The 26,686-nt window shown below is 37.0% G+C and overlaps 1 protein-coding gene across 3 annotated transcripts in view; it reads right to left on the bottom strand.

Annotated features, from left to right (window-relative positions):
• The window catches only part of LOC117423277 (uncharacterized), a 37,873-nt gene extending 12,221 nt beyond the window's left edge, over positions 1–25,652 (bottom strand). For 2 of the 3 annotated variants that reach the window (XM_058990108.1, XM_058990109.1), the window contains exons 1-2: positions 25,337–25,652; positions 18,760–21,660 (exon numbers count right to left, since the gene is read on the bottom strand). In XM_058990108.1, the coding sequence (XP_058846091.1) occupies positions 18,777–21,641 (2,865 nt within the window). In that variant the 5' untranslated portion in view covers positions 21,642–21,660; positions 25,337–25,652 and the 3' untranslated portion in view covers positions 18,760–18,776. Of the gene's footprint in view, positions 1–18,759; positions 21,661–24,742; positions 24,838–25,336 lie in introns of those variants that run through there. The other variant, XM_034038805.3, reaches the window with a different exon arrangement.
• Positions 25,653–26,686: the final 1,034 nt, after the last annotated feature.

Genomic DNA, 26,686 nt, shown 5'->3' with positions numbered 1-26,686 from the left:
ATAAAAATATGAAGGCCTTACTATACCCGACTGATGTAACTACAAATCAAAGGATGTCAGACAGTAGTTTGTGTGTATTTCAGTCAAAAAGTACATAAAGTAGACATCGCCTTGTCAAACAAAGTGGCAAAACACACAATTCATAAAGTACACTGTAATAGCATTACTGAGGTTTACGTATGCTTTTTTTTTTTTTTAGCTCAAGCAATGGTGTCAAATAAAATACATGTGGAAAAGGGGGCATTGCACAATAAAAATAAAAAAAGGAGGAGGAGGCTGTGTGGTCCAGTGGTTAAAGAAAAGGGCTTGTAACCAGGAGGTCCCCGGTTTAAATCCAACCTCAGCCAGTGACTCATTGTGTGACCCTGACCAAGTCACTTAACCTCCTTGTGCTCCGTCTTTCGTCTGAGACGTAGTTGTACAGTAAGTGACTCTGCAGCTGATGCATAGTTCACACACCCTAGTCTCTGTAAGTCACCTTGGATAAAGGCGTCTGCTAAATAAACACATAATAATAATAATAATAATAATAATAATAATAATAATAATAATAATAATAATAATAATAATAATAATAATTACATTCCACATAACAGAAAATAGAATATTTGTCCCAGCACTGATTAAAGAGCAACTTGTGTGGATAAGACATATCAAAATGAACTTCACTAATGCTTTTTCTTGTTGTCATCGGACCCTGGTCATTTTATTACCCAGATGTTTAAAGCACCCCCTGTGGTCTCACCAGAGCTCTCTGAATCATGTCTAAGTACCGAATCATCCCCAATATAAGCATGTGCGCCTATGTGCTGAAACATTTAAGTATTTGCTCACAGATGTATACAATTAATTTAGCGCTTTGGTGCATGGTAGAATTATATTATGATTGTGAATTATGATTACACAATAAAGACAAAGGATTTTAATTTCTTAATATTGTAGCTATGTGTTTTATATTTTTCTACTGACATAAAAATAATCTCTTTATAGAGGAGTCACAATAGAACTCCTGACGAGTTTCCACAGCAACGTCTTTTTCAAGGGAATTCTCTAATTAATGACACCACATTGAAATTGACTTGGCAGTAACTATTGTAGAAACATGTTTTGTGGGGCAAAAAAAAGAACATTTGCCCCCACAGTCATTCTGCATTGGTAGTAAATTGATAATATTTGGGGTACAATTTCACCTGTGGGACAGTATAATTTTTTTTAAAAAAAATAAAAATCTTGCATTTACTTAAACGTGAGACAATGATCTATTCAAGGATACTATCTATACAAGATATTAAGTGAGCAAGAGGCTTGAGTAGGGAAAACTGTGTGATAAAAGCCCTGTCTCTATTGTTCTACATTCCTAAAAATGGAAAACATTTTGGGGTACCAGTGCACCGGCATGATGGTTTATTATGCATATTATTAAAGAGGAGACAATGAGCTATTCAGGGATACCAAGATATGCAATATAAGGCTGGTGACACCATCATTCTCTCCACCAGGGTATACCCTATCAATCTATCTATATTTATGTTAATAAACCACGTTAGCCTCTCACAGATTTTCACCACATTTCTGACCTTTTAAAAACAAATTGGCTTTTAGGCTTGAATTATTGATCTCCAGTGAATAATTGATCTCTAGTGAATTATTCTTGACCTGTTCTTAAATAATGTATGCTGCATAGCTGCTACCTTGGTACTTTATATAGCAAGAACATTTAAACTAAAAGGTAATCCGAAAACAAAGGGATGGGGAGGTTGATGCACTGGACACTGGTGTTAATTACCGTGTCCCTTTTCTGTTATGCAGATAACGTTTATATTTGATTTTTTTTTTTTTTTTTCAAATTTAATGCTATCATTTTTAAAGTTTCCTTGCACTTACCTTCCTGAGCTGTGAGTCACATACAAGCAGACAGACCATAAGAGTGAACCTGTCCTACAGCACAGGAACCGATTAAGTACAAGAAAAGTAGGGATGAAACTAGAGCTAATATGAGGTAAGAAAATGTCTTTAAAGCCTTGGTGTTTTACTTGTTTAGCTATTTTTTTATCTCCCAGATCCTAGCTTTACATCAGTATTGGAGCACAGAAATCAATGGAAAATTGCAATGTGTACGACTGAACAGCAGAGGGAGTACTGTGCTTGGTTTGCGAAACACATACAGTGCATATAGCTTACCGACTGAAACATCTGGCAAATAAATTGAGATCTTGCACAAATTCTAAATCACCAAACATTATTAATACCTGTACTGTATCTCGTTTTTCAGCCTGAAAGCCACAAATTACAAATCCTTTCTCATTCATAATTGCAGCTGTCTTTCTTGACAGATTCAAGTGTTAGGATTGATGACTGCATTACAATTTTTTCTTGCAGACAGAGAATTTCATAACTCGTTATTGGTCAGACAGCAGTCTCAGTCAGCCCTAAATCCCCTTGGTGGAGTGTGTTTTGACTATTGGAAAAAATCCTTCTCTTTTAAGAACGATTCACAAGTGCTGATGTCAAAACATCTACTGGCTCATTCAACTAAACAAAAAAGTAGTGGTAATGCCTAAACCATACAGGGCACTACACGACACCTTTAACAAGGCTGACCATAAACCTGCTACAGTAACAAAACAATTCCAATACTTAGTTGTTGGGTTTTTTTCCTATATCTGCACATTTTAAGGTAAATGTAATTTCTATTTTTTAAATATTTTAGCTATTGGTGAAGAAAAAAAATATCATGAGCTCTTTACAGATATCTCACTACACCTTTGGTTCACCTCTTTGAAGGACGACAGTCAACACTAAAAACACGTCAGTCACAGAATTGAAAAAAAAATATTTCTTGAGAAATAAATATTTTTTTAAAAATATGTTACAGAAGAGTCTTAGTCTAAAAAACTAAACAATGAGAATTGTTTTTCCTTTTACAAGAACCACCAGAAGCAGGTGCCGCATTAGCCATTGCGCTCCTATGGAGTAGGCAGAGAAGATCCTCTGGGGTATGTTTGCCTGCCTGAGCCACAAAGACCTCTACTAGTGAGGTGCCAGACGAGGCCAGGTGGAGATGGACTGAGTTTAACACTGTATTCCAGGTTTAGTAGCTTAGCAAGAACCTCTAGCTATAAAGAGACGATCGGCCAGGCAGTCAAGGTTTGAGCAGTTGGGCACTAAATGAAATATAGAAATAAAATGAAAATACTATATGTATTTAACTGAAATTGTTCTTTTCTACAGACCTGTAACTTGAAGGCAACAATTATTGTGGCTTTGACATTCATCCTTGACAGCTTTTGATAAGCTACGCTTCAACCCATAATCCAATCTGTTTCAGAGTTCTCTGCCAAGCACAGTGGTCTCCGGCTCACGCTCGTTTGCAGCCAGCCCCCAGGAGGATTGAAACGTCATATACAACAGGGCCTCACTGCCTTTTAATAATGGGCTCAAAAAGGCACAAAGAAATTGTCAAAAGAAAGATGTTGGAAACCAAGCATTTTTTCACCTATTTATAGAATTATTTCCTTATTTTATATCTTTATATAATACTACAGGTAATATTCAAAAGTATACTGGGTAAAACTGATTAACCATTTAACATATACATATAAATAGATATTGCACACCTACTATCACCATACTATTCTCATACTTAGTAATAGTTTTCCTTGCAACAATCATGCACTTGAATATAATTAAATCAAACAACAATCTCCTGATCACAACCTGAAAACAAACATAAAATATGATATATGATAAAATAATTCTTTATAATGGCTTTTAACCCATTACCTCTTAATAATAAAATAATCAAATTAAAATACAAAATGCATAATGTTTACCAGTCTTAGATCACAGATCTATTTCTTTCCTGTTTATGACCTTGGACCGTCTACTGAAAGAGCTGCACAATCCCTATACTACGCCATACCTAGTACCCTTTAGAACAAAATCGTTTCTGGGAGACAGTTGCTATGGCGATAGCAGCTAGCCTAAGGAGTTTGGAAGGGGCACTTAATAAGACAGTTTCCCAGGCAGAAAAATACCATTTAGACTGAACCTATAGCTCTGTCAAAATGTATGGTGTTGATCTAATAAAGCATTCAAATAGATTACATAAGAAACTGCATTACAGATCTGCATAGCTTCTTGATCCATCTGCTTATTTGCTAATTATAGGTCGCAGTGTGTGCATGGTCTCACTGTTATCTACTCATTCCAAATTACAGTTCTGAAGGTTGATAACATCTTCCGAGATGCAGAAGTACAACAGTCACAGATTTCAAATGTTCTGGTTAAATGTGTCCTTAGTGAATTTCCAACACACGCAAAATAGCCATAAGTACAGAAAATTATAAACTAAAACATAGGATTTGTTATTGCAAACTGTATGATAACAAATTGATTTTTAGTTCTTAGGGTGTACAGATAAGCCCAATAACTGAACTCTAGCCCAAGTCATAATCCCAGAATTCATTCATTCAAAGTCGTCTTATCGAGTGATCATGACTAATTTTCTAAAATTCTCAACACTCTTTTTAAGCTGTGAGCTCTAGGCCATTTTAAAATGTACACACTAAAGCCAGTGTATCATATGTGAACAAGAAAACAAGAACACTGCAAAGAAACTGGCCTTATATATAGAGAGAGTGAAGACATCCCAGTACCTAAAGCAGGTAGGAGAGGCTAAAGACTGTGATCGAGATATATGATGTTTTACTGTGCCATTAAATAAAACTAACAAAAAAAAAATCTATCTAGGTTTTAATTTGCGTGTTGTGTTTCTGGTAACTTAACCAACATACAATGCCAACTAAACCTGCAGTGTAGATGAAAATATAGAAATAACTCACTGCAGCCCATCTATCAATATGCTGCCTATATATTTAGGGACAGATTTACAAATATACATTTTTCATTAGAAAAGGCTGACTCTGAAGTTGCTTAATTAACTGCTATGCTGTATATACAGTAGATGATATGTTTGATTAAAACATTCTAATTTTTCCCTGGATTTAATTATATTTTATTATCATTATCTGACTTAAAAACATAGGAGACAAAAATCTGTTTGATGACGAGGAAGTCCGTGTTATAATGGGTTCCCTCTGGATCTGGTCTGAAGAAAACACACAATTCAAAAGAAATATCAAGTTAATACAATTGATTTTTAAATAATTAACACCCCAGTGAGCTGTTTCTTATTCTGTAATGACTATACGACATTATGAAGGGATTTTCAAAATTGTATTTTGAAGCCTAGATAAAAGAACTAGCCGTCGAGAATTTCTAACTATAATCAAAGACAAACTGCTGCAATTTATTTCTTGTCAATACTTGTCGAGGTCTGTTAAACTACGCTAAATCCATGTTTCTGTCAAACTCCATTATCTACAACCCATCCAGCAACCACCCTTTCCACAAAGATCAAGGATTTCATTCAGGCTTTGGAATGGGCTACCTGGTCAAGTTGTTGAGGCAGAAACAATGGCTCCTTTAAGACCAGCCTTGAAAAGTTTCTGAGCTCAATCAGCAACTAGGAACCAGAAATACATCAATGTGGAAAACATGGGGAAAGGTTAATGGTTGCACTCTGGTGTACCAGCCTAACTTAGACAAAAGACAGGCCACAAGAGGGCTTTAAACCTATTTTAAACAGCAACTTGGCACAGGTATATAAATATCAGAGTTATCTTAACTAATGTATTCTTTTTCACATGGATGTGATGACTGAAAGCAGAAAGTATTGTAAACGACAAGAAAAATACATTAGTTAAGATATTTCATAGCCCTACCAATTTGCTTTTTAAGTACAAGCAATAAGATGACAATAATAACCAGTCAAAGGTAACTGTCTTTGGCGATGTTTCAGCCTTCAGGTGAAATTGACATTTACTGACTGGTTCAGAAAATTGACCCAGGGACTCAATATACAGCCAATCCACTTAGCTGCCCATCCCACTCATCCTATAAACACAGATGGGTGCATAATAGATGGTGTTTACTGGTAAAGAGGTTCAAAGGTTTTCCCTAATTTTACATTACCTCAGCGGCTTGGTTTTCAAAAGAACTAAAAAATAAATGTTAAACCAGCTTGACTGTATTATTGTTAAGGACTGAAACAAGGTTGGGTGATGTGAAATTCATGGCTACCACCAAAAGACCCTAGAAATGCATTCCCATGGAGGGAAATTCTCTGTATTCCTTTTAGAAGAGCTGTCTGTCTGCATTACTATGTCTTCTGCATTGCCGCTAGATGTTTAGCGTGCATACAGTAGTTACAGCTCAGTTTCCCTTTAGCCCTACCAGCAGCTTGATAAATGATGAAGAAAATTGTTTAATTTACCATCTCTCCACAGCGGGTGGAATGACACAGACTCTCCGGGCAACTGACTGACACTTCTCTGGGGGTCTACTGTTTTTTTTTCACTTCTGAGGATGCAAACAGTTGTAATATACAGTAGTGGGAGAGATCCTATCACAGTATTTGGATACATTGCTATTTTGACTACTGCCTGTGATCGCAGTCCTCTCAAACTACTGTTAAAAGGTGTTGACATTAGTGTATAACAGATTCTATTAGTAGTTCTATAGTTTATGATCGTGCATCAGAGATTGAAGCAGTGTTAGAATTCTGTATAAAGGAATATGTCCTTTTGCACTGTCAGGTTACTATAAATACAACCAAAAATGGACAGCACGTTTTCTGTGGAGTGGAACCACACATTAAAACTGTTCTCTGCTATGTAGGATGGGCAGCCAATGAATTTGGTATAAAATGCAATAGGAATATATTAGAAAAATAAAATTGACTAACTCATATTCTCATATTCTCTTGACTAACTCTTATTCTTGAAGATGTTTAAAAGATGAAAAGTTAGTGAAAGGATATACAGTATATCTTTTTTTCTTTTCATTGTGCACCGCAAATAGATTGTATTGCATACTGTGTATCATTTAAAACAAACTATTTACAATATGTTGATCTTCACAAAATACAAAATATTTTAAGATGGAGGTACATTTTGGATCTAAATTTGGACTTTGATGATATTTTAATGGTTGAATTTCAAAATGACTTTACAAAACACTGAAAAATGTACTTCCCTACATCTGTAGGATGGAGTGAGCTCCCTACTGCCTACTCTGTACTGCCTGGTAAAAGGTAATAGATTACTGTAATGTGCCTTCAAATGAATTTGCATAGCTACCGTATTCTTATCTATTCCTTATATATTTTTGAATGTATGTAAAGATTTGTGGCATAGTCAAGTATGTCATGAGAAACCACGGCATGAAAATGTATTTTTTCATCGGCTGGGTCTGTAGGCAGTGACAAGGATATTGAGATTACAAAGGGCCCTTGATGTAGAGAATCAGGCAGGGTAGTTGTCACTTGAAGGTCATTTCCACTGGATGATTTGTGAGGTAATATTTTCAACCAGCGACCGTGAAAAGGCGACAGTCTGTTGAGCTGTTTGTCTCGATCCCAGATTTAACTGCAGATGCAGAGAACTGAGGGATGATATGATGTCAGTATTCCTCTGGTTCGATAAGAACAGACTCCACTGCTTCAGTCCTGGAAGATCAGGCTGTACAAAGGGGAGCAGTCTGTGTGGCACCAGCCCTTTGGACGAGTCTTTCAGCTGAGTGTTGCTCTCTGCTGATTCTCTGCTGTTCAGTCTACAGTACTGTAAATAAGGACTGGAGAGAGCTAGCTGGTGCTTTCTGCTTTTTCATATACCTTTTGAAAATGTAGGTGCATGTGAATTTTAGTTCCCATGGAAATGGACACAAGAGCAACACCCTGTTCAGCCCTGAAATTGTGCCATACAGTGAGGTTTTGTGATGTGGACTAATGTCCACTTGGCTGTGCCATATCTAGTCCAGTTCAAAATATTTATTGCAGTGCATTTCTGCAAAGCGCAGGGGGCATTATTAGAATACCAAGCTAATAGCACCTTAGATTGTTAATACTAACAGTCTGTCAGGTCTCTGTTGATAGAACTATGCTGAAATGGCACACCATTATAACAGTACTGCATTACCCTGAAGAAACACTAGCAGAATGAGTAGACCACATTGCTACCAGCAATGGCAACACAATAGATTCTGAACATATAATGTACAGAAGCCCAACTACAGTAAATACCATGGCACTGCAATGGATTACCAATGTGTATTGAATCATACTATTGTGTTGCCATTGGTATATGAAAACATGAAAATGTGGTACCATTCTATCAATGGCTCATACGATTGCACCACAGTACAGAACCATTCATTTGACATTGCAGTGTGTTGCCATTGAAGTTCATTTAAAAAAGGTAAAATCATGATTAAGGAATCATATATAAGAGGCGTAAGTTTTTTTTTTTTTTAAATATGCATTAATTCATCCATAGGAGACCACAGTGAAAAGAGTTGTAAAGAACAATGGGGATTGCTCATGTCTCAATAGATTTGGGCCACTGCTTGTGACTAAAACTAATACAAGTATAATATATGGCTTTTTAGCATTCAGTTATATAGGATAGCTGATTACAGGCAATTAGGTACAATATATATCTAATAAGTAGCGTAAGGAGTAGGGGTATGCCAGCGACGATGCACAAATTAGATAAATACCATCCCTACTAGCCTGTTTTGCACATGTAAATTCATTTACTTTGGTTTATTTTATAAAAAGCTGTAACCTAGCAATCACTAATGGTTCTCATTGATTAGCTTGGTTTTGTGGGAGACGATTTCATGGAAGGAACCTCAAACGAAGAAGGAGCTAAGGCATCCCAGTCATACAATATAAAGATTATGAAAGGTTATGGTATTGAGAGTAGGGTGCCTGTACCTTTTAATGATGTCAGAATAGATGCCGAAGGTGTAGGACGAAGGAGGAAAGCACAACAACGAAAGGTCGTCTGAAACTTTATTATGAGTCTCTATAGAAATGCATTCAATTATATAAGCAGCAAGTGTATAACACTGAAAGTGTATATTACTCCAGATTCTAGTGGGAGCACAGGCGACAGACGTCTGTCCTTCAACAGGAGGTAGCTTTGGAAAAGATCAGCTAGCTCTGTGTTAGTCCTCCAAGTCTGTGTCTCAGTCTTGCTTGCTGACCCAACTTTTTCTCGCCCTTACTTTCTGTCTTAGTTGCGTCATCCCCAAACAGCACTACTCGGGCGAAACAACAGGTGGAGTTGAGATGACCTTGTAATTATTTCTCCTGACTCACATTCCCACAAATATTCAATGTACCCTTCATTATCTCTCCTGTCTCCAATATAGACCTTGAATATGTTCTGGCCTATCTTGACGAGGCATGCAGTCAGTAAATCCTTTATTATACAAAGAACAAATGCTACCTCTCTTGAAGTTCTCAGACATTACATGTATAGAAAAAGTTCAGTTCTCAGCAAGTAAATAATTAGTATAAGTATATAAAATATTTTAATGATTAAAACATATTTTAATGATTAAAAAATACCCATTTCTATTTTTTTAAACAGAAAATAAATAATGTTAAAATAATTCTTATGGTGAGATAGTCATTGCTTTATGGTTCTTGTTCTTTTATTAGATATGATTTATATTAAGCACCCTCTTGTCTTCACAACAGGGTCATCATTCATTATGAACCTCTGTGAGGATCCGCATCATCATAGTAATGTCTTGCATTATTCCACCTGTAAACTCACAACGACATCATTGTGTAAACTAATCAACCAATCCCCACGGGACCCGCTCACAGGCCGCCCAAGAATGACCTCATAGCGCTCTGTCAATTTATTTGTGACAGTGGTTAACCAACACCTTGAATTAGCTGTCACCCTGTCACTGAAAAGGTTAATGGGAATTGCATGATTTTTTCCAATTGTCAGCATGAGTGGTTTTTCAGTGACCAATTCAAATGACATAATTTTAGTCAAGCTTATTTCTTTCCAGGATTTGGTTTTGTTTGGGAGGGTGGGAGAGAAGGCAAGACTAAAGTACAGTATGGTTTTAGGTGAAATGATAGCCGTATCAGTCCAGAAAAGATAGACAAAGACAAGGAGAGGTGATACCTTTTATTGGACTAACTAAAAGGTATCACCATGGCTGAAATTCATATTATTGAAGGAGTGTTGCAATATTGTCCAAATGGACCTTTTATTTGGTTGTTAAATTCCTTCTAGTGGAGTTGAAACAAATACAACTGACAGTGCTGATATGAAGAGGAGGAAAGGCATGCTGTGTTTAAGCACAGAGGTAATGCTTGGTATAGCTCCTCCGATCCTTCCCATGTCTACATGTCTCATTTAAATGTTAATAGATTACTTTAATGACCAGCTTGCCTGGGGGGCTCAAAGCAATCATTTAACTGGATCAGATTTCACGTGGAGATCAGGCTGGCCTATTTATGGAGCATGCTTTACAGAACATCAGAGCAAAGATGTACTGTAAATTAGTGCAGAGATTGGGAATTTGAGTTAATTGAATTTAGCAGGCAGCACCACAAATCAATAATCAATGATTCAACCAATTCCTTTATGATCCCCTGCTGGGGAAGGGCAGACGTATCTACATATGCCACAATATACAGTTTTACATATATCTAGAGAACAGCTTGTCCAATTTCTAAGGAGTAATTAAATAGCATCATCAACTTGTCCTAAACTGGTGAGATACTGGTCTCTGGTAATTGATTCTTTGTCTAGAATTACTGGAAGTGTAATACCGTTAGACCTAAAGATATGTCTTTCGAACTATTTTAGTGACAACCCATGGGACAAATTTGAGAAACGATTAATATCAGTGAGATGCATGACTGTGAAACATCTCATTGCCATCAACTGGAAGGACATCAACAAAATTAGTGGGGACAAATGGCTTTGCTCATATTTGGAAATTGCAACGCTGGAAAAAAAGGCTTGTAATTTATCTGATACACAAAATGAAGAAGACCAAATTTGGAAGCAAATAGAAAAAAATATAATGGACACTCCACTCCGTCCTATGCTGGACCGGTCAACCGGTTACTTAAACCATGCCTGGTATATATCATTGGAACCACATGGCTCAAAGTGGTTTATATCGCTTATAACACAGCTACCTGTCATTTGTGGGAAGAAAAATAATTAAAATAATTAAAACACATTTTAAATTAAGACAAAACCAGAAACTTGTATTATGTATCCATCTGCAGTGTAATATAGTCAGAATGTAATTTAATTTAATTTACTTTACACACCAATCCGACCGTGGTGTCCAGGGAAAATGTCTCAGTTTCCTGCACAAGCTTGAAATCCAGGCCTGTAATTCGGGGGGTGGTCTCTGGCCTTGTCTTTACCTGCATTTCTAAAAGTTTTCATGACTGACAGGAATACATTCTTGTTGTTAAAATATCTATTTAGTCCAGCTCAGCGTTATAAAACTGGAGACTGAATACTGGTCGCCAGGTGAACTTCTTGCACTGGCATAAAATCCCTTTAATGCTGTTGAGATTTTTTGGACTTTCCATAAAATGAATGTCCCCTTTTGTTCTTTAATTACATTAACCAGCCCATGCTGTAGTTTCTTTTGGTGTGTTTTTTCAATCTTTGTTTTCTTCTATTTTATTTAGCTGTTCCTCATCTAATGTTATGTGTCTATGTACTTGTTACTCAGACTTGCTTAACCTATGTATCTGTATCGACTTGTTCTTTTTTGTAAATCAGACTAAACCAATGATAAAAATAGAAGTTTGAAAAAAAAATGTCCTCATCTTTGGGAGGGTTGTAACTAATGTCACAATAAGTAAGTATCATAATATGCAGGTCGCGATACAATATCTATCACGATACCTATGATTTTCCTGATTGTTACTTCTATGATGTATAAAAAGATTAAAATATCATGTCATGATTGACCTTTTTTAACAAAATAATAATAATAATTATAATAATAATAATGAGATAGGGTATGTATTCATGCCAACACACTTATTTGTTATTCAAGAACCACTTGATGAACTGCAATGAGTATTGATGTGCTTTTGTTCTTGTATCACAATACAAACGATATATACCTCTATTACAATACGATATATCATGTAAAGAAAGTATCACGATTTATCCCCTAGTCTCCTAATCTCTGTGTATAAGGAGGCAGTCAGTCTGCTCTTCCGTACAGTAGAGCCGGATCCTGCTCAGATCAAAAACTGTTTGGAGTACTAATGGTGATCTTTAGAAATACTGAACACTGTACTAAATAAATTCAATGGCTTCAAAAGAAAAACACTAGTTGAAATGACATTGTAGCTATTTAGTTTATTTTATTTTGTTACTAAATGTAGCTCTATTGGATATGTTGTTATTAATGGATGACATATCTACTTATTATAATCTGTACCAAACTAAAAAGGCCTTGTATAGTTTAAAGTTTTTGATTAAATAAAACAACACACCACCAGCATTCATTTCATTATGATAGCAGTGTAGTTTAGACTACAGGTCAGTTCACACTATCAGGGTTTGGTGAATCAACCTGCCTGTGGACGGGTGTTTGAGTAATTTGGGGGGAAAAGTTCTGTTTGCTGTTGTGGTTTGTTCCAAAGACAGTCTGCAGAGCGTACCTAAATGCAACTCAACAAAAACGTCACTATTGTCATAACACAACACTATATAATTATTTATTTTATTTTATAAAATGTGTGTATATTAACAATTACCGTTTTGAAGGCGGATTGCGGTATCAGTATCTACATTTAAATCCCATTCATGGTTTTTATATAGCAGCTTGATCGCGGTTGTGGGTGTCGCTATCTTTCTGTTGAGCAGCTCACCAGCTCTGTGCGTCACTAGCTCTCAACGGTGAGTTTAGGAACAATTTTGAGAGTTGTTGCTTCTCAGCATTGAATTTAGGAACGCAGCCATTCATACTCATGATTTGTCTGAAAAGCAACAGTGATGTCAAAGCCACCTGCACACTGCAGTAGAGGAATATTATACAGCTAGACCTGTAACCGGGGATAAAACAACTGCATTTGAAACAACAGCAGTCACATAGCAGGGTAGCAATCACGCAATCAGACAATGATAGTAATAACCTCTGACCCCCTCATTCAATTATGAATTCTCGTGGGCTTTCTGCTGTTACAGAACTGAACTGTACACAGCAATTATGTTTAAGCGGGATGGTGGATTTTAGAAAAAGGATGAAGAGAAGCTGAATTGCTTTCAGAAAAAAACAGAAGTATTTTATTGATTCTGCTAAAGAAGCACTACAGTATACAGCGACACACTCTTCCATGCTGGTCCTCATCTGCAGTTAGAACTGCACTAGGTGTTGATTTATTAAAACGAAGTGACAGGCGCAGTCAAATTAAATAAGGGTGTATTAGGGGGAGGATAATGTTCTGCTGTATGAAAGGTCCAAACAGCGTCCTTTTTTACTTTATCATGTAAAGTTAAATTATATTACATACTGTTCATAGTGAATGAGATCTAAGATATTTTAAAGTAATATTTTTTATACAGAAGTGGCTTTTTATCTTTTGTGAGCAACAAATGCCAAATATAAAGCAGTTAGACCAGGGCTTCTCAAACTCGGTCCTGGGCCCCTCTGTGCCTGCTGGTTTTTATTCCAACTGAACTCTGAAGTACTTAACTATACCCTTAATTGAACTGATAATTTGCTTAATTAGACCTTTTTACTTGTTTTCAGCTCTTAAACAGTTGCAGATTTCAAGTCAGCTATAACATTTTATAAGTAACTTGAACTCTGCAACTGAAAACAATTAAAATGCACCTGCTCCATACTGTGCTCAACATACTGTGCCAGGAAAATTCACCTTGGAGAAACAGCTTGCGGATACTATCTGAACCTATTAGGTTAAACAACTAAAAACCAACATGTAAACAGACCCCTTAACTTCATTGCAGCTAATACTATTTTTACTACAGCCATTTAAAAATGCCATTATAAATTATTTATTTATATATATATATATATATATATATATATATATATATATATATATATATATATATATTTTATCTCACTAATTTCATTACATTGGCAGTTTTATTTTCCTTCACCAAAAAAACAAAACAACCAACAAACAGAGCATCATCAAGACTGATGTCGTGAAATGAAATGTCTTTCCAGCAGTTTAAACCCCTCATCAATCTGATTGTGATACATACTGTAGGGTTATTGCTCAACTGGCGACCTTTACCACATGCCCACCTATGTGTTTTTACATGAACAATGCGGTACACAGAAGAATGTTTGTTCCGCACTGTAATGAGATGCATGAGCTGTACATTTTCAGTACATTTTGGAGGGAGGTAGTGAATATTTTATTCTAGTGATTCATTTATATCACATACCAAATGTGGCTCCCAGGGTGCATGGTGAAGACTACATGCAAATCTATGCATTAAATTGTAGAATTTCAATGAGTTTGTGATGAAAATGTAATACTACTTTTTCTCATAGGCAATAATGGAAACAGCACATAAAATGCACACATATTGTATGTATAATGTATGCATTCTCAGCTACTGCAGTCAGCCTTTAATAAAAGCCTTCATCGTGCCTTTTGTTAGAAGAAAGAAAGCATTTACCTCCCATGGGAATTGATTCACACAAAATGAATTACTGCATTTTTGTCCTGAACGCCTAATTAAGATTCTAACAAGCTGCATCCAAATCTTGTTTAAAATATGTTTAAAAGCGCTAAGCAGGCTTTAGTGCAATTTGTTTCTGAGGGAATCTTTATTAAAATCAGATACGGACTGCACAGGACAACTATTGTTCCAATTAGATGCAGTCCCCTGAGCGTTTCTATACATCACTCAGTTTCACTGCTATTTGTGGACCCCGATTTCTGATCTCAAGAGAGGTGCAGGGAGAGGCTCAGAGCTCCTGGACTTTCACTGACTTTCATTCACACTCAATTTATATAGTACAGCAATTTCCAGTGAACAGGAAAATATTCTGGAGAATCATCTTAAAACTAAATTCTAAGGGGAAATCATTGAGCAAGGTTGTGTAAGGTAGGAAATGTCCAAAACTAGCTTTCAATTGAGTACAGTAACAGTATTACTATTTACAGTCCTACAAGCTCCCAGAAAATATGAATAAGACACATAACCAGGCATGATTAAAAGAACATATAGGCAATGGTAAACAATGCAGAAAGGAATGTCACAGCCTGGATTAAATCAAAATACATGTTATGACACCTAGAAGCTGTGGTAAATCCACCTGACAGCTAAGCAAGTAAGTCATTTACAGATACCAGCAGCATCATAGCCATTATAAAGTATAGCTAAAAACATAGGCCAAAATGTTCATTGTTTCTTTCAAATAGGTATTTCTTCCCAGCTAATAATTCATAAAGTCAGATCTCGAACATGAACAATCCGGCTTTCTTTCATGCTTTCTTTGGCGCTATATAAGCAAGAGTGATTTGATGTGATTTCAAACTCCCAAACATAAATTAAAATTTGAAACACACAGTATAAGGAGATTGATGTGATTAACCTATACCCTATTAGGATAAGTTGCAGCTATATTTTGGAGTATTTTATAGCACCCAGAAATCGCTTTTTTTAGTAATCTGTGGATAACCATGATAGGTTGTCCTCAGTGCTGTTAAATATTCTAAGAAAATCCAGATGTGACATCCCAGTGGGGATTAACCCAACCCCATAGTCAAGCAGACACACGGATAAATGAATCATGATTAGTGTGGAAGTGATGTGAGAGGTAAGATCTAGAAGATGTTTTAGTTATCAGGGTAAGATTACCAGGGTTCTGAAGAGATAAACCTAGCTTCAGTGATTAAATCGTTTTATAATATGAATAGAATTTTGTTGTGTCTCTTATTCATATGTGAAAACAAAAGAATTTAAAAAATTTAAAACCTGAGCCCACAGCAGAGACAGGTTTAACCGTTAGCAGGAAGAGATTATGAAAAGTGTTAGCCAGGAAGAAATACTTTAAGTGCTTTTGCTCCAGTTAGTCAAGATCCTTTAACCTTGTACATTCACACAATGAATCTGCTGCTATTCAGAAACTGCCTTCGGATACTGGTCACTGAAGTGAACTGTGAAATTCCCTAAATATGCTGATGTCAGCTTGTATTACATTCTGCCCTCTCAATGTACCACGGTTATGACAGATGACAGCCAGTTCATCTTTAAATACATATGTCACCTATTGTCAAAGTTTTAACATATTGACCTCATCTACTATTTCAATGTTATTTCCATAAGAGCACGCAATACATTTTATTTTTGATTTTAACATCGCTTATTGGTCAATAGCCTGGACAATCTACAGTTCTGAATGCAGTTGAGCATTGCTGAATGAAGTAATGAGCAGTCAAAAGATATCTCCCGGACTTGTGCATGTAAATTATTATTATTATTATTATTATTTATTTCTTAGCAGACGCCCTTATCCAGGGCGACTTACAATCGTAAGCAAATACATTTCAAGTGTTACAATACAAGTAATACAATATGCTAGGTCATACCCAATTTTAGTAAAAGTAAACAGAATCTGTGTCAGTACTTATGGTTAAGACTTCACTAAATGTAGTCTTGTTCTTTTTTGGGGGGGACTTATGGTTAAATCTAATCACAGTTTAGAGAAATGCAGTGTTCTCATTGGCTGAGAAAGTAAACAGGCAACAAGTACAGCCAGACAAACCGTGGATACAGAACTCCAGTCAGTTTGAATTGTAACTGCTTATGTGCAAAGAAAATGATTTCAAATGATTAAACTGCAATAGTACACTCAGGTCCTGTTACACCAGCGAACCAGAGACCACGCACACTGCAAGTGAGGCTCCTCTGTAGGTAGAGCTTCTGAGATGCATTACAAAACAGCAAATACAGTAAATCTGACGCACAAACAAAACCAGGCAAGAATTACTATGAATTCATTTGTTAGCCTTTTGTTCCATGAATCACATAACCAACCTTTCAATTATTATTGTTCTAATTAAATTAGCAATTTCAAGTGCTATTTAAAAAAGACAAATGATTTGTCAATGGCCTGAAAACCTGCAAACTCTAGAAACCACTTTTTGGTGACACAATAGCAGGATCCCTACACCACATATGGGTAACCAGCCTACTGCAACATTTTGGACATTCTGAAAAAATCTAAAGGCAGTCTGCTGTATTATTATTCCACTTTGTCTGGATAAACAAGGTTAGCATTGTTTTTGTTGTTGCAAGCAGTGCAACACATAAATGGACTCACACCTATTGTACCTACTGATGTAGCATAAGACACAGTTTTATTACATAGCTGACACATGTTTAATGCAAACCTGTGTTCAGTATTTGCCTGTCCCCTTTCCGTTATCTTTTTGCTTTGCACTTTTTTATATCTTTTCCTCTAAGCTCCTGACTGTCTGAAAAGGGTTATTTTCAGGACTCATTCATACAGTGAATGTCCACTCAGAAGACTTTATATTCTGTTCAATCAATGCATCCTCTAGTTAGAGCTGTTCTACAACATGTGTTTTGTTTTTTGTGCTGCTGTTTGATTTCAATCAAGTTTGCCTTTCGGCTCTAAACAGACTGCCGCTGTTAAGGACCCTTATGAATGAGAGAATACAACTATAACTTCAAATAAAGACAGTACAGATATCCCCCACTACTTACATATAAGAAATGTCAGGTACTTGAAGGTATTGTGGGGTTGAAGGGCTGTTCCTGCTGTTTTTCAAGTGAAGGGAAGTATGCAGTAGCAATGTCCTTCAGATGAGACGTAAAACCGAGGTCCTATTGTAAGTGACTCTGAAGCTGCAGTTGTTGATGCATAGTTCATCCCCTAGCTTCTGTAAGTCGCTTTGGATAAAAGCATCTGCTAAATGACTAATAATAATAATAATTATTATTATTATTAATTTCTTAGCAGACGCCCTTATCCAGGGCAACTTACAATTGTTACAAGATATCACATCATTTTTACATACAATTACATTATTTTTTTATACATTATTTTTACATACAATTGCCCATTTATACAGTTGGGTTTTTACTGGAGCAATCAAGGTAAAGTACCTTGCTCAAGGGTACAGCAACAGTGTCCACAACCAGGGATTGAATCCACGACCCTACGGTCAAGAGTCCAGAGCCCTAACCACTGCTCCACACTGCTGCCCCTAATAATGTGTTGAGGCAGAATCACTGGGATCCTTTAAGACCCAGCTTGACAAAGTTCTGAGATCAATCTCCTATTAGGAACCAGACACGCTTAGCTGAGCCGAATGGCCTCCTCCCGTTCATATAAAATCCTCAAAAAATAAACCCAACACCACTATCAAGAAAAATCTCAAGAGAAAACAAACAAACTGCATTTTACCTTGCGTAACTGGTCAGAAATGTGAAAAGGTGAAATTGTAGTCATCTTCATAAAGTGTTAAATTTTAAGTTTGTTATTATGTTATGGAACTAACTTTATGCTGTGTCTTTTTGTTTTTTTCTTGTATGTTTTTGAACAGTGTTTCTTTTATGGTGATAGGTGGGTTAGCAATATGGCATGTTCCTTTGTTTTGAAAAGAGAATTTAGTCAGAGTGATGTTATGTTGCATTGTGATATACTGAAATGATTGCACTGTAAAAAAATATTATCTTTTATTTTTTCTGTTTTTTTAAAAAAAAAAATATTTTAAAGCAGTTTATTACTGTTGCATTTTTAAGGTGGAAAAATGAAAGTCCCATATTTTGGAATGTAATGGAACCCAGGAGTTAAATATATGCAGTTTCAACCAGCACATACCTTTACTGCGGAGTAGCTCATTTCTTCATTCTTCGCTTCCTGTCCTCCTTTTTCTCATCGGACAAAGCATATCCAAAGGGTCCATCTCGACTAAACAATGACTTCCTGTGCCTTCTTGGTTTGTCGCACTGTTTCGCCACCCTCGCCTGGTCCAAAGCTAGTGTCAGGTTGCTTGTGAACTCCGAATAAGCAGAATTGGAGAGTGGGAGATAAGTGGGTCGGAGGGGTTGGCTTGCATTTTCACTCCCGAGGTTTGCAGAGCCAGAATTGCTCAAACAAGGGCTCTGGTGTGTCTCCAAAATGAGTTCATTAAAGTTGTTTGTTGTAACCAGACCTATTTCCAAATGCTTTTGCTCCTGCGGTGAGCTCTGAAAGATACTAGCACTTGATGACGTAGTGTTTTCAATAATGTTGACCTCTGGACTTCCATCATGAAGACCAGTCCAGTTGGCATGTGATAATTTCCTATCTGCATCGTTCGAACAGTTTTTCTTAGGTTTTAAAAAGTTCTGGATCACATCTTTATTCTTCTCGGATCCTAGGTCTTTCTCTTCATTGACATCGCTGTCCTCACCAAATGAAAGAAAGAATGGGTTTCTCCCTTCAGATCCTTTGCAGCTGCTGCTGTTGATTTTCAAAGAGGACACTTGGCTGACACACTGCTCCACAAGATGGGTAATATTGATATCTCCTGCTTCTTCATCAGGACTCATAGGGGACTCACAAAACCCCAGAGGCAACAAAGGATGGGTCCCTCCAAGATCAACAGGCAGTGATTCATGAACATTGTTGCTTGTGCTGTTTAGTAGTTCTGTACATTTGATATGTTCTATCAAAGATAAGCATGAGGCACATAAATGCATTTCATGCGAGTTGTGCTTGACAGATTTTCTGCAGGTCTCACATAATGATTTCTTGTCAATAGCAAAAATGATTACGCCATTTGCTCCTGTGCCAGGTGAACTTGCTGTCTTCTTCATCTCTCTGTTTAAAGAACGGACTTGGTATCCATCTACTTCTAAAATGTTGAGGCTGTTGTTAATGATACATCTGGTCTTTGTTTCTACATGCCCCCTTGTGATATCCAGCTCAGACAAGACAGACTCTAAACTGGCCTCAGCAAGTCTACAGGGGACAACATCAGGAGCAGGTGACCGTTTCTGACTGACCATTGACCTCTCCTCGGTTTTCATTGAATCCATGGTGTCATTCCATGCCTCATTATTTGCAATTTGGGGAGTCTCAGGGAAAGCCCCCATGGTGGAATGACATTCGTTGCTCTTCTGTTCTTCGGAGCCGTTGTGTGTTAATTCAGAGGAGCTCAGCTTGTCAGTTTTCTGCTTGAGCCAGTTCATGATTCCCATTGCCAGGGATATTTCTGTGTCGCACAGCTTCAGGAGACACTCCTTGCCCTTCCAGTTGCTCTGAAGGACCTCTTGGCTGATGACATCAAGAGCTGATGGAGGGGCCAGGTTTTCTTCAGCACCTACGTGAAAGCTGTACATAGACAATGGTAGGTCACTGGATTGCCCTAAAATACTCTCTGACACAGATGTACCATCATCAAAGATGGGACTCATTCCAGGTTCATCAGCATCATAAAATAGCTCATAGAGTGCATCGCCGCTGTAGCTATCTCTTGGAAACCTGATGGATGTGCAAGGGGTTAAGGATTCCTTGCTGTTCTCTTCTTTCCCCAGGGAAAACGAATCATAATATCCTTCATCGCTTGTGGAAATGGATTCCTGAATGTCACTTTTTGGCGTTATTATAACTGCGCTTGCAGTCTCCTCAGGGGAAGGTTGCAAGTCATAAGGGGAATTAATCTGATGTTCACTTGCTGGTGTAGGAGGCAAACTAGGTGTATTCAACATTCTGCTATCAGTGCTAGCCTCCTGCTTTAACAGTCCTGTGTTACGCACACTTTCCCACAAGCCTAAAAAGTCTATGACCTCTGTCTGAGCTGGAGATGCTAGCTGCTCCACACCTCCTTGGAAAGATTCCACCACAGGACTTGGCTTTCTTGGTTCACATTGGTCTTTATCAGGGTCCTTTTGCCTTTCTAGCTCCAGATGGGCATAGTGCTCCTCATCGGCAAATATTTCTCCACAGCCCATTTGGGAATCAAAACTCTTCAGGGAAGCAACATCTTCACAGAAGGTGCTGCAGTAGTCATAGGTAGAGTCTGAAAGGGGGTCAGTATCCGAGAATTCTTGCAGAGTAGCATTTCCAGCCACGCGCTCCCGATGTTTTGAACGTCTTCTCGGCCCTTCCAGGGTTGCTTCCTTCTCAGAGATCCCTGGAGACGTTGTCTTTTCTTGTCTGTGCCTTTTCATGCTAAACAGATCTCGGAAACCCTTTTTGGGTTTCCTTAGCGAAATCCTTTTCTTAGGGATGGATTTGGCAATGGATGGCACAAAGGGCACTTGAGGGGCAAAGTTCCTGTAATCAATAATTTGCCTGCCATAGTTGGGCGTGCTCCCATTCTCTTGCAGGAGTCTTCCGTGACCATTTTGTGCAATTCTGAATCCGGAAAAGCTAATGCTGCTTACAAGCCTGCCTCTTCTTCTAACAGAGGGAGTTATCCTCCCGTCGTTTGTGGTGCCATGGCCCCTGTGCTGACCCATGCCCATGACACAATCATGTGTTTTGCTTTTCCTAACTGATCTACATCTGCCCCATTCTTCATAGCGTTTGCCATTGCCGTGAAGGAAGAATGTAGAGAGTCCGTTTGTGCTGCTGTGTTGGGAGGAACACTGCTGTGTGGAGGCGCTGCTTCTCATCCGGCTGTCATTTCCACAAAAATCTATATCTACAATGGTGTTGGTATGGGAGTCAGTGTGCTGCAAACTGCTTTTTCGGGGACTCTTTCTTCCATCCATGATGACATCTCACTCATTTCTGTAGGAAACAAAAAACAACTCATTTATCCATTTTCTTATTATGCAATTGGCTTTTTATGTTTTCTTTAAAATTACATTAGGTAATTCAGGAGTTGGTTAAAGGGATATTTAACCCCCCTTTTTTACTTGTTTAATATCCTGTGAATTCTGTTTGGTATGATCCTTATTTCAGTTATTTTTTGCTGGAATAGTTAGTAAGCATATAAGTTTAAAAAAATAGAGAGAGAGAGAATGAGGGTGGCTTTTTTAAAGCCTTTTACTCAAAGAGTAAATTAGTATAGGAGAGAAACACAGTTTAAACTTACAAAACTAGAAACAAACATAAGAACATAAGAAAATGAATGAATGAGAGGAGGCCATTCAGCCCATCTAAACTCATCAGGTTCCTACTAGCTGACTGATCTCAAAACTTTGCCAAGTTGGGTCTTAAATGATCCAATTGATTCTGCCTCAAAAACAAGACCTTCACCACTTTCTGTATGAAGAAGTGTCGTGTCCCCCCGTCCCCCCCCCCCCCCCCATCAACACATGAGATATTTAATCTTTTGAAATAGTGGACATTTTAAAATTAGCTTTGAAACTATAAGTGTAAAAACTAGTCAGGATGTTAACAATCAAAAGAAAAATTATAAGTAGGTTATTTAAACAGTTGTGGCAACACGTGGGGATGTGTAACGCTATATTCTATGAATGCTGCAACGCCCCCTGGAAGCAGCTTTTTACGGACGCTTTCATGGCGTGTCTCAATCAACAAAAATATGAGGTGGGTTGCAGTGACCCGGGTCAAACTGGGTCCAACACAGGTACGTGGTTTCACATTACGCAGGATTCTGACCCAGGTAGCCAGAACCAAGGTCGGGACCCGGGTAGAAGTGCCAGTGTGAAAGGGGCTTTAGTCAAAGACTTCCACACTGTGTAACTTAAATGCACAGGGGGACATAAGAGCAGAGATTTTGCAGCTATCGACTCAATTGAGGATTACCTGCTACATATAGCCTAATTGACTAGCAAGGGTTGCCGAAGGAGTCGAACAATTCCTAGACATTGCTCCATGTGGGAACCCAGCTAAGATGTGAATCTTGACACAAACGGGATTCGAACCGTGCATGGCTCCCCCTAAATCCCCCACAGAATTTTTCCTACTCGGGACTCTAATATTTGGATTAATTGTTACTACGCAGCGTGAAACTCTGATTGGCTGAATATCTATTGAAATGCAATGTACTATTTTGACTCAGGTGTTGTGTTTAAACTATCTGAAGCAGTATTACTGTGCAGTTTTAGAAATACACTGTGGACAATTAAAAAATACAGCGTATGATTTGAAATATAATGGACCATATTTACAAAACATTTACCACTGTGCTAAATTTGCACTGTTGTGTTTTTTAATGGATATATGTTGTAGGATACCCTTACACCCACTTCTTGTTATTGTTGTTGTTGCTGTTGTTGTATCTGCCTGTTTTTCAACATAATGATAAATATGTACTGTAGCTTTGAAAGATCTGATCTTGGCTCAGCATGTTGTTAGTCTAATTTAGAATATATTTTAGCTGTCTGTTGTAGTGGATTGAGATGCTTTGTGGATGAAATGTGCTTTGTACTGAATTGTAAGCAGCAACTATAAAATGTATCTGGGAAAAAAAATGTACGAATGCAAGCATGTGTTTCAGGATTGGGCATAGAATAAATTGTCTACTTGAGCAATAACAGCATCATAGTTTTACAGCATTTATACTATTACTATAGATAGCATGGATGTAATGAAGTTAACAGTAGCTAGGTGGATGTAGCTAGGCTGACAACCTCCAGTCTTGTCAATGCAAGTTGATCTAATTCATGTTGAAATTATGCCACTTGGGAAATGTGGCCATTTATATATCTTTTCAACAGCTGTAGTTTCCAATTCACCTTTCTTATTTGGAATGCTAGAAACAAACACACTTGGTTTAATTGAAAACTGCAAGTGTTGAGTAGAATTTGCATATGCAGTACACTGTATAGTCCATATTAACATTTATACAGGGGTAATAACAACGTATAGATCAAGCATTTTGAATTGAAAAGATAAGCATGTGTCAATACACAAATGCAGTGGGAATTATGAATATACTAACGCAAAATGGTAGATTGCATTTCTATGTAATGATTACTTAATAAATATGACCTACAATCAAGTCTTTAAATATTTTTGTCATTATTGTTTTAATTCGTATTTGGTCCGAAAACGATAATTTACATGGTGAACAATAAATCATCTATATAGCGGCATTATGATAGAGTTATGCTATGTCCAAGACATTAATCTGTTAATAACTTTAAAAAGCTATTTTGTATCCCTCTTACCAATTACTGATTTAGAAATAACTACCCGTCTGAATATATTTCTACAAATACATCTAGTAATGCTTGATAACCTTAATAATGTATTATAAATCACTAGTGATAGTATATCGAGGATCTATATATAATCGTTTGATGGTTGGATAGATTACATTAACAAACGCAACGTCAAGCCGCGTAGTTTATGCTATTTCAGCACCATGGGTAGTTCTCAACGCACAGACTAACCTAATCAAAATTCACCGCACATCTTTCATTATAAAAATGAGTGACCTGCTGATATATTATAATGTGACACTTGTGTGAGAAATGGAATGTGAATACAAATCTAGCGACTTCATTCAAATGTCCAAAAAAAAGAAAAATGCACCATATCTCTCGTGGTAAACAACACGCTTTTAAATATAAGGATTTTTAGTAGGGTATTAACCTGTACATATTTAGTAGGGTATGAACCTGTAAAAGGGTTTTTTGACATCTAACTGAAGTGGTCCTTATGCTGCATGCAAATGAAATGCGGCTCATAGCCCACACCAAATAAACAATACGTTTCTACAGAGATGAAATCGATATTTTAGTTATGCCTGTGTTATTTACGGTGGAACTCGCTTCAGATATTCTTGCTACAATCACCAGCAAAATCATAAACACTATATTCTCGTCACTATGAGTGAACGCATTAATACACATTCATACCCTAAACAGAAATATCAGATTAAATCACGTTGACTTACCTTTGCTGATATTTGGAAAGAATGCACTTCTTCATAGGGCATATATGTAACACTGAATCGGTTACTATAGAGATGTCTCACCCTTCTTATCTTCCCCTCTGCATTCAAAATAAGACTATACCATTCTGAAGAGTGGATACATTTTAAAGCTACACCACTATGAACACTGAGCGTATTGCAGGACGATAACCAACATACTTTGTGATTTACTAGAATAAAACAAATACGTATTTCAAACGCTTCATCTCAATTATATAATCGACATCTTATAAAATCAATACATTGAGGTTTCGTTTATATAGGTTACCTTAACAATACACTGAAATAGTTCTTACTTTTAAAAATATTTTAATTGTATTTTTTTTTTATTGTACCATGCATGCTCGTGTTTTTTTTTTACTTGTTATAAAAAGGCAGAAAGATAAATTTATTAATATATTGGAATTTGTGTCACGCTATATACCTTTCAATTTCCCTTACATTGCGTATTTTTATTCCTAACAAGAGACAATTATACATACCATGAATAAACATACCTATCTTAATTTCCCCTTGTTTAAGTGAGTTGAAAGCCGGGAACAGTCTTATTCTTACCTGCTTTTGCATCCCTCTCTTGCGAGCAGAATGGGCAGTGAATTAGAAATAGCACGAGTTGAGTGTGGGGGAATCCAACGAGATCAATAAGCAGCCGTCCGCGGTGCTGAATAACAACAAGCCAGCCAACCTGTTAAAGCATTCATTTGGTCTGGAATGCAGTGATCAGCAGACCGCAGTAACAGTACAGAACGTAACATATTGCCCAGTATATTGTACAGTAATTAACACCCCATAGGCATAGTGGAACTATGTTTTTTCAATTGCAGGCACAATGCCGAAACATCGATATCAGTATTGCTTTTTATTAAGGACTGCGTTTATAACAGCCATAATGAAACACCTTTTAATGAATGTCTGGATGGGCCAATCTAGCTAGCCTGCGCTTTTAAATATTACATCAATAACATACATTAGCGCAATGCCAGGCAGGCAACAGTATTGCAGAAAGCAGAATTATTGGAATGCAAAACATAAGACAAACATTTCAAGACACTGAAACCAAAGGGTATAGTAAGGGGTTCATATAATTTCTCATTATCAAGTATCCATGTTGGTTCCAAGAATCAGAGTTAATGAGAATTGTATGGCTCCCCTTAAATACAGTACAATGTAGGGTGCTTCTAATGAACACCACATGTCCATAACGCTGCAGGCAAATCTCATCTGAGCTATATCAATATGGTTCTGTTTGGCTGGGCAAAACATATTGCACCTCGCTGGTATAATGCAATCCTATTAGTGATGAATGGACTTCATTTTGAAATATCAAGGTATTTATAATGAATTGAGTTCTATAGTTTCTGTAGGACATGCATGTACCTCACTATGTTTTCACTAAATGCATAAAATGAAAAAAATACAGAAATTTAAAAACAGCAAACCTGAGCACATTTTTCACCTTACAAATCTTAAAGTTATATAAAATTCACGTAAAATGTAACAGCCTGTTTTTGTTTTATTTTTACTGGAAACTGGTAAATATTTTTGGCGTGTATTTTAACTCGCATTACTGTTTTGGGTGTTGTTTGATTGTTGTTTTTACAGTGTAGGGTTGAGAAATACAAATGTGAAACCATGGAAACTGCATTTGTCCAACGGAGCCTTGGCTATTAACCCCTTTAAAGGAATTCCAGATGAAACCGTTTCAGTACAGATTCTTTATCATGGATTTAGCACAGGGTGATTGTACTTTAGCGTGTTGCCCTCTGCTGGATATTTATGGGAATGCAATAATTGGTCAATACAAGCATCAATCCTGCAACACCAGCCATTTACTTTCAATTATATTAAAAAAAAAAAAGTTACTTTTTACACATTTCACTCCATTCCCTGTCAATGTATACAATA

Source organism: Acipenser ruthenus, chromosome 17, assembly GCF_902713425.1.
Source record: "Acipenser ruthenus chromosome 17, fAciRut3.2 maternal haplotype, whole genome shotgun sequence".
Taxonomy (NCBI): domain Eukaryota; kingdom Metazoa; phylum Chordata; class Actinopteri; order Acipenseriformes; family Acipenseridae; genus Acipenser; species Acipenser ruthenus.
This window is presented reverse-complemented; position numbering and strand designations above follow the sequence as displayed.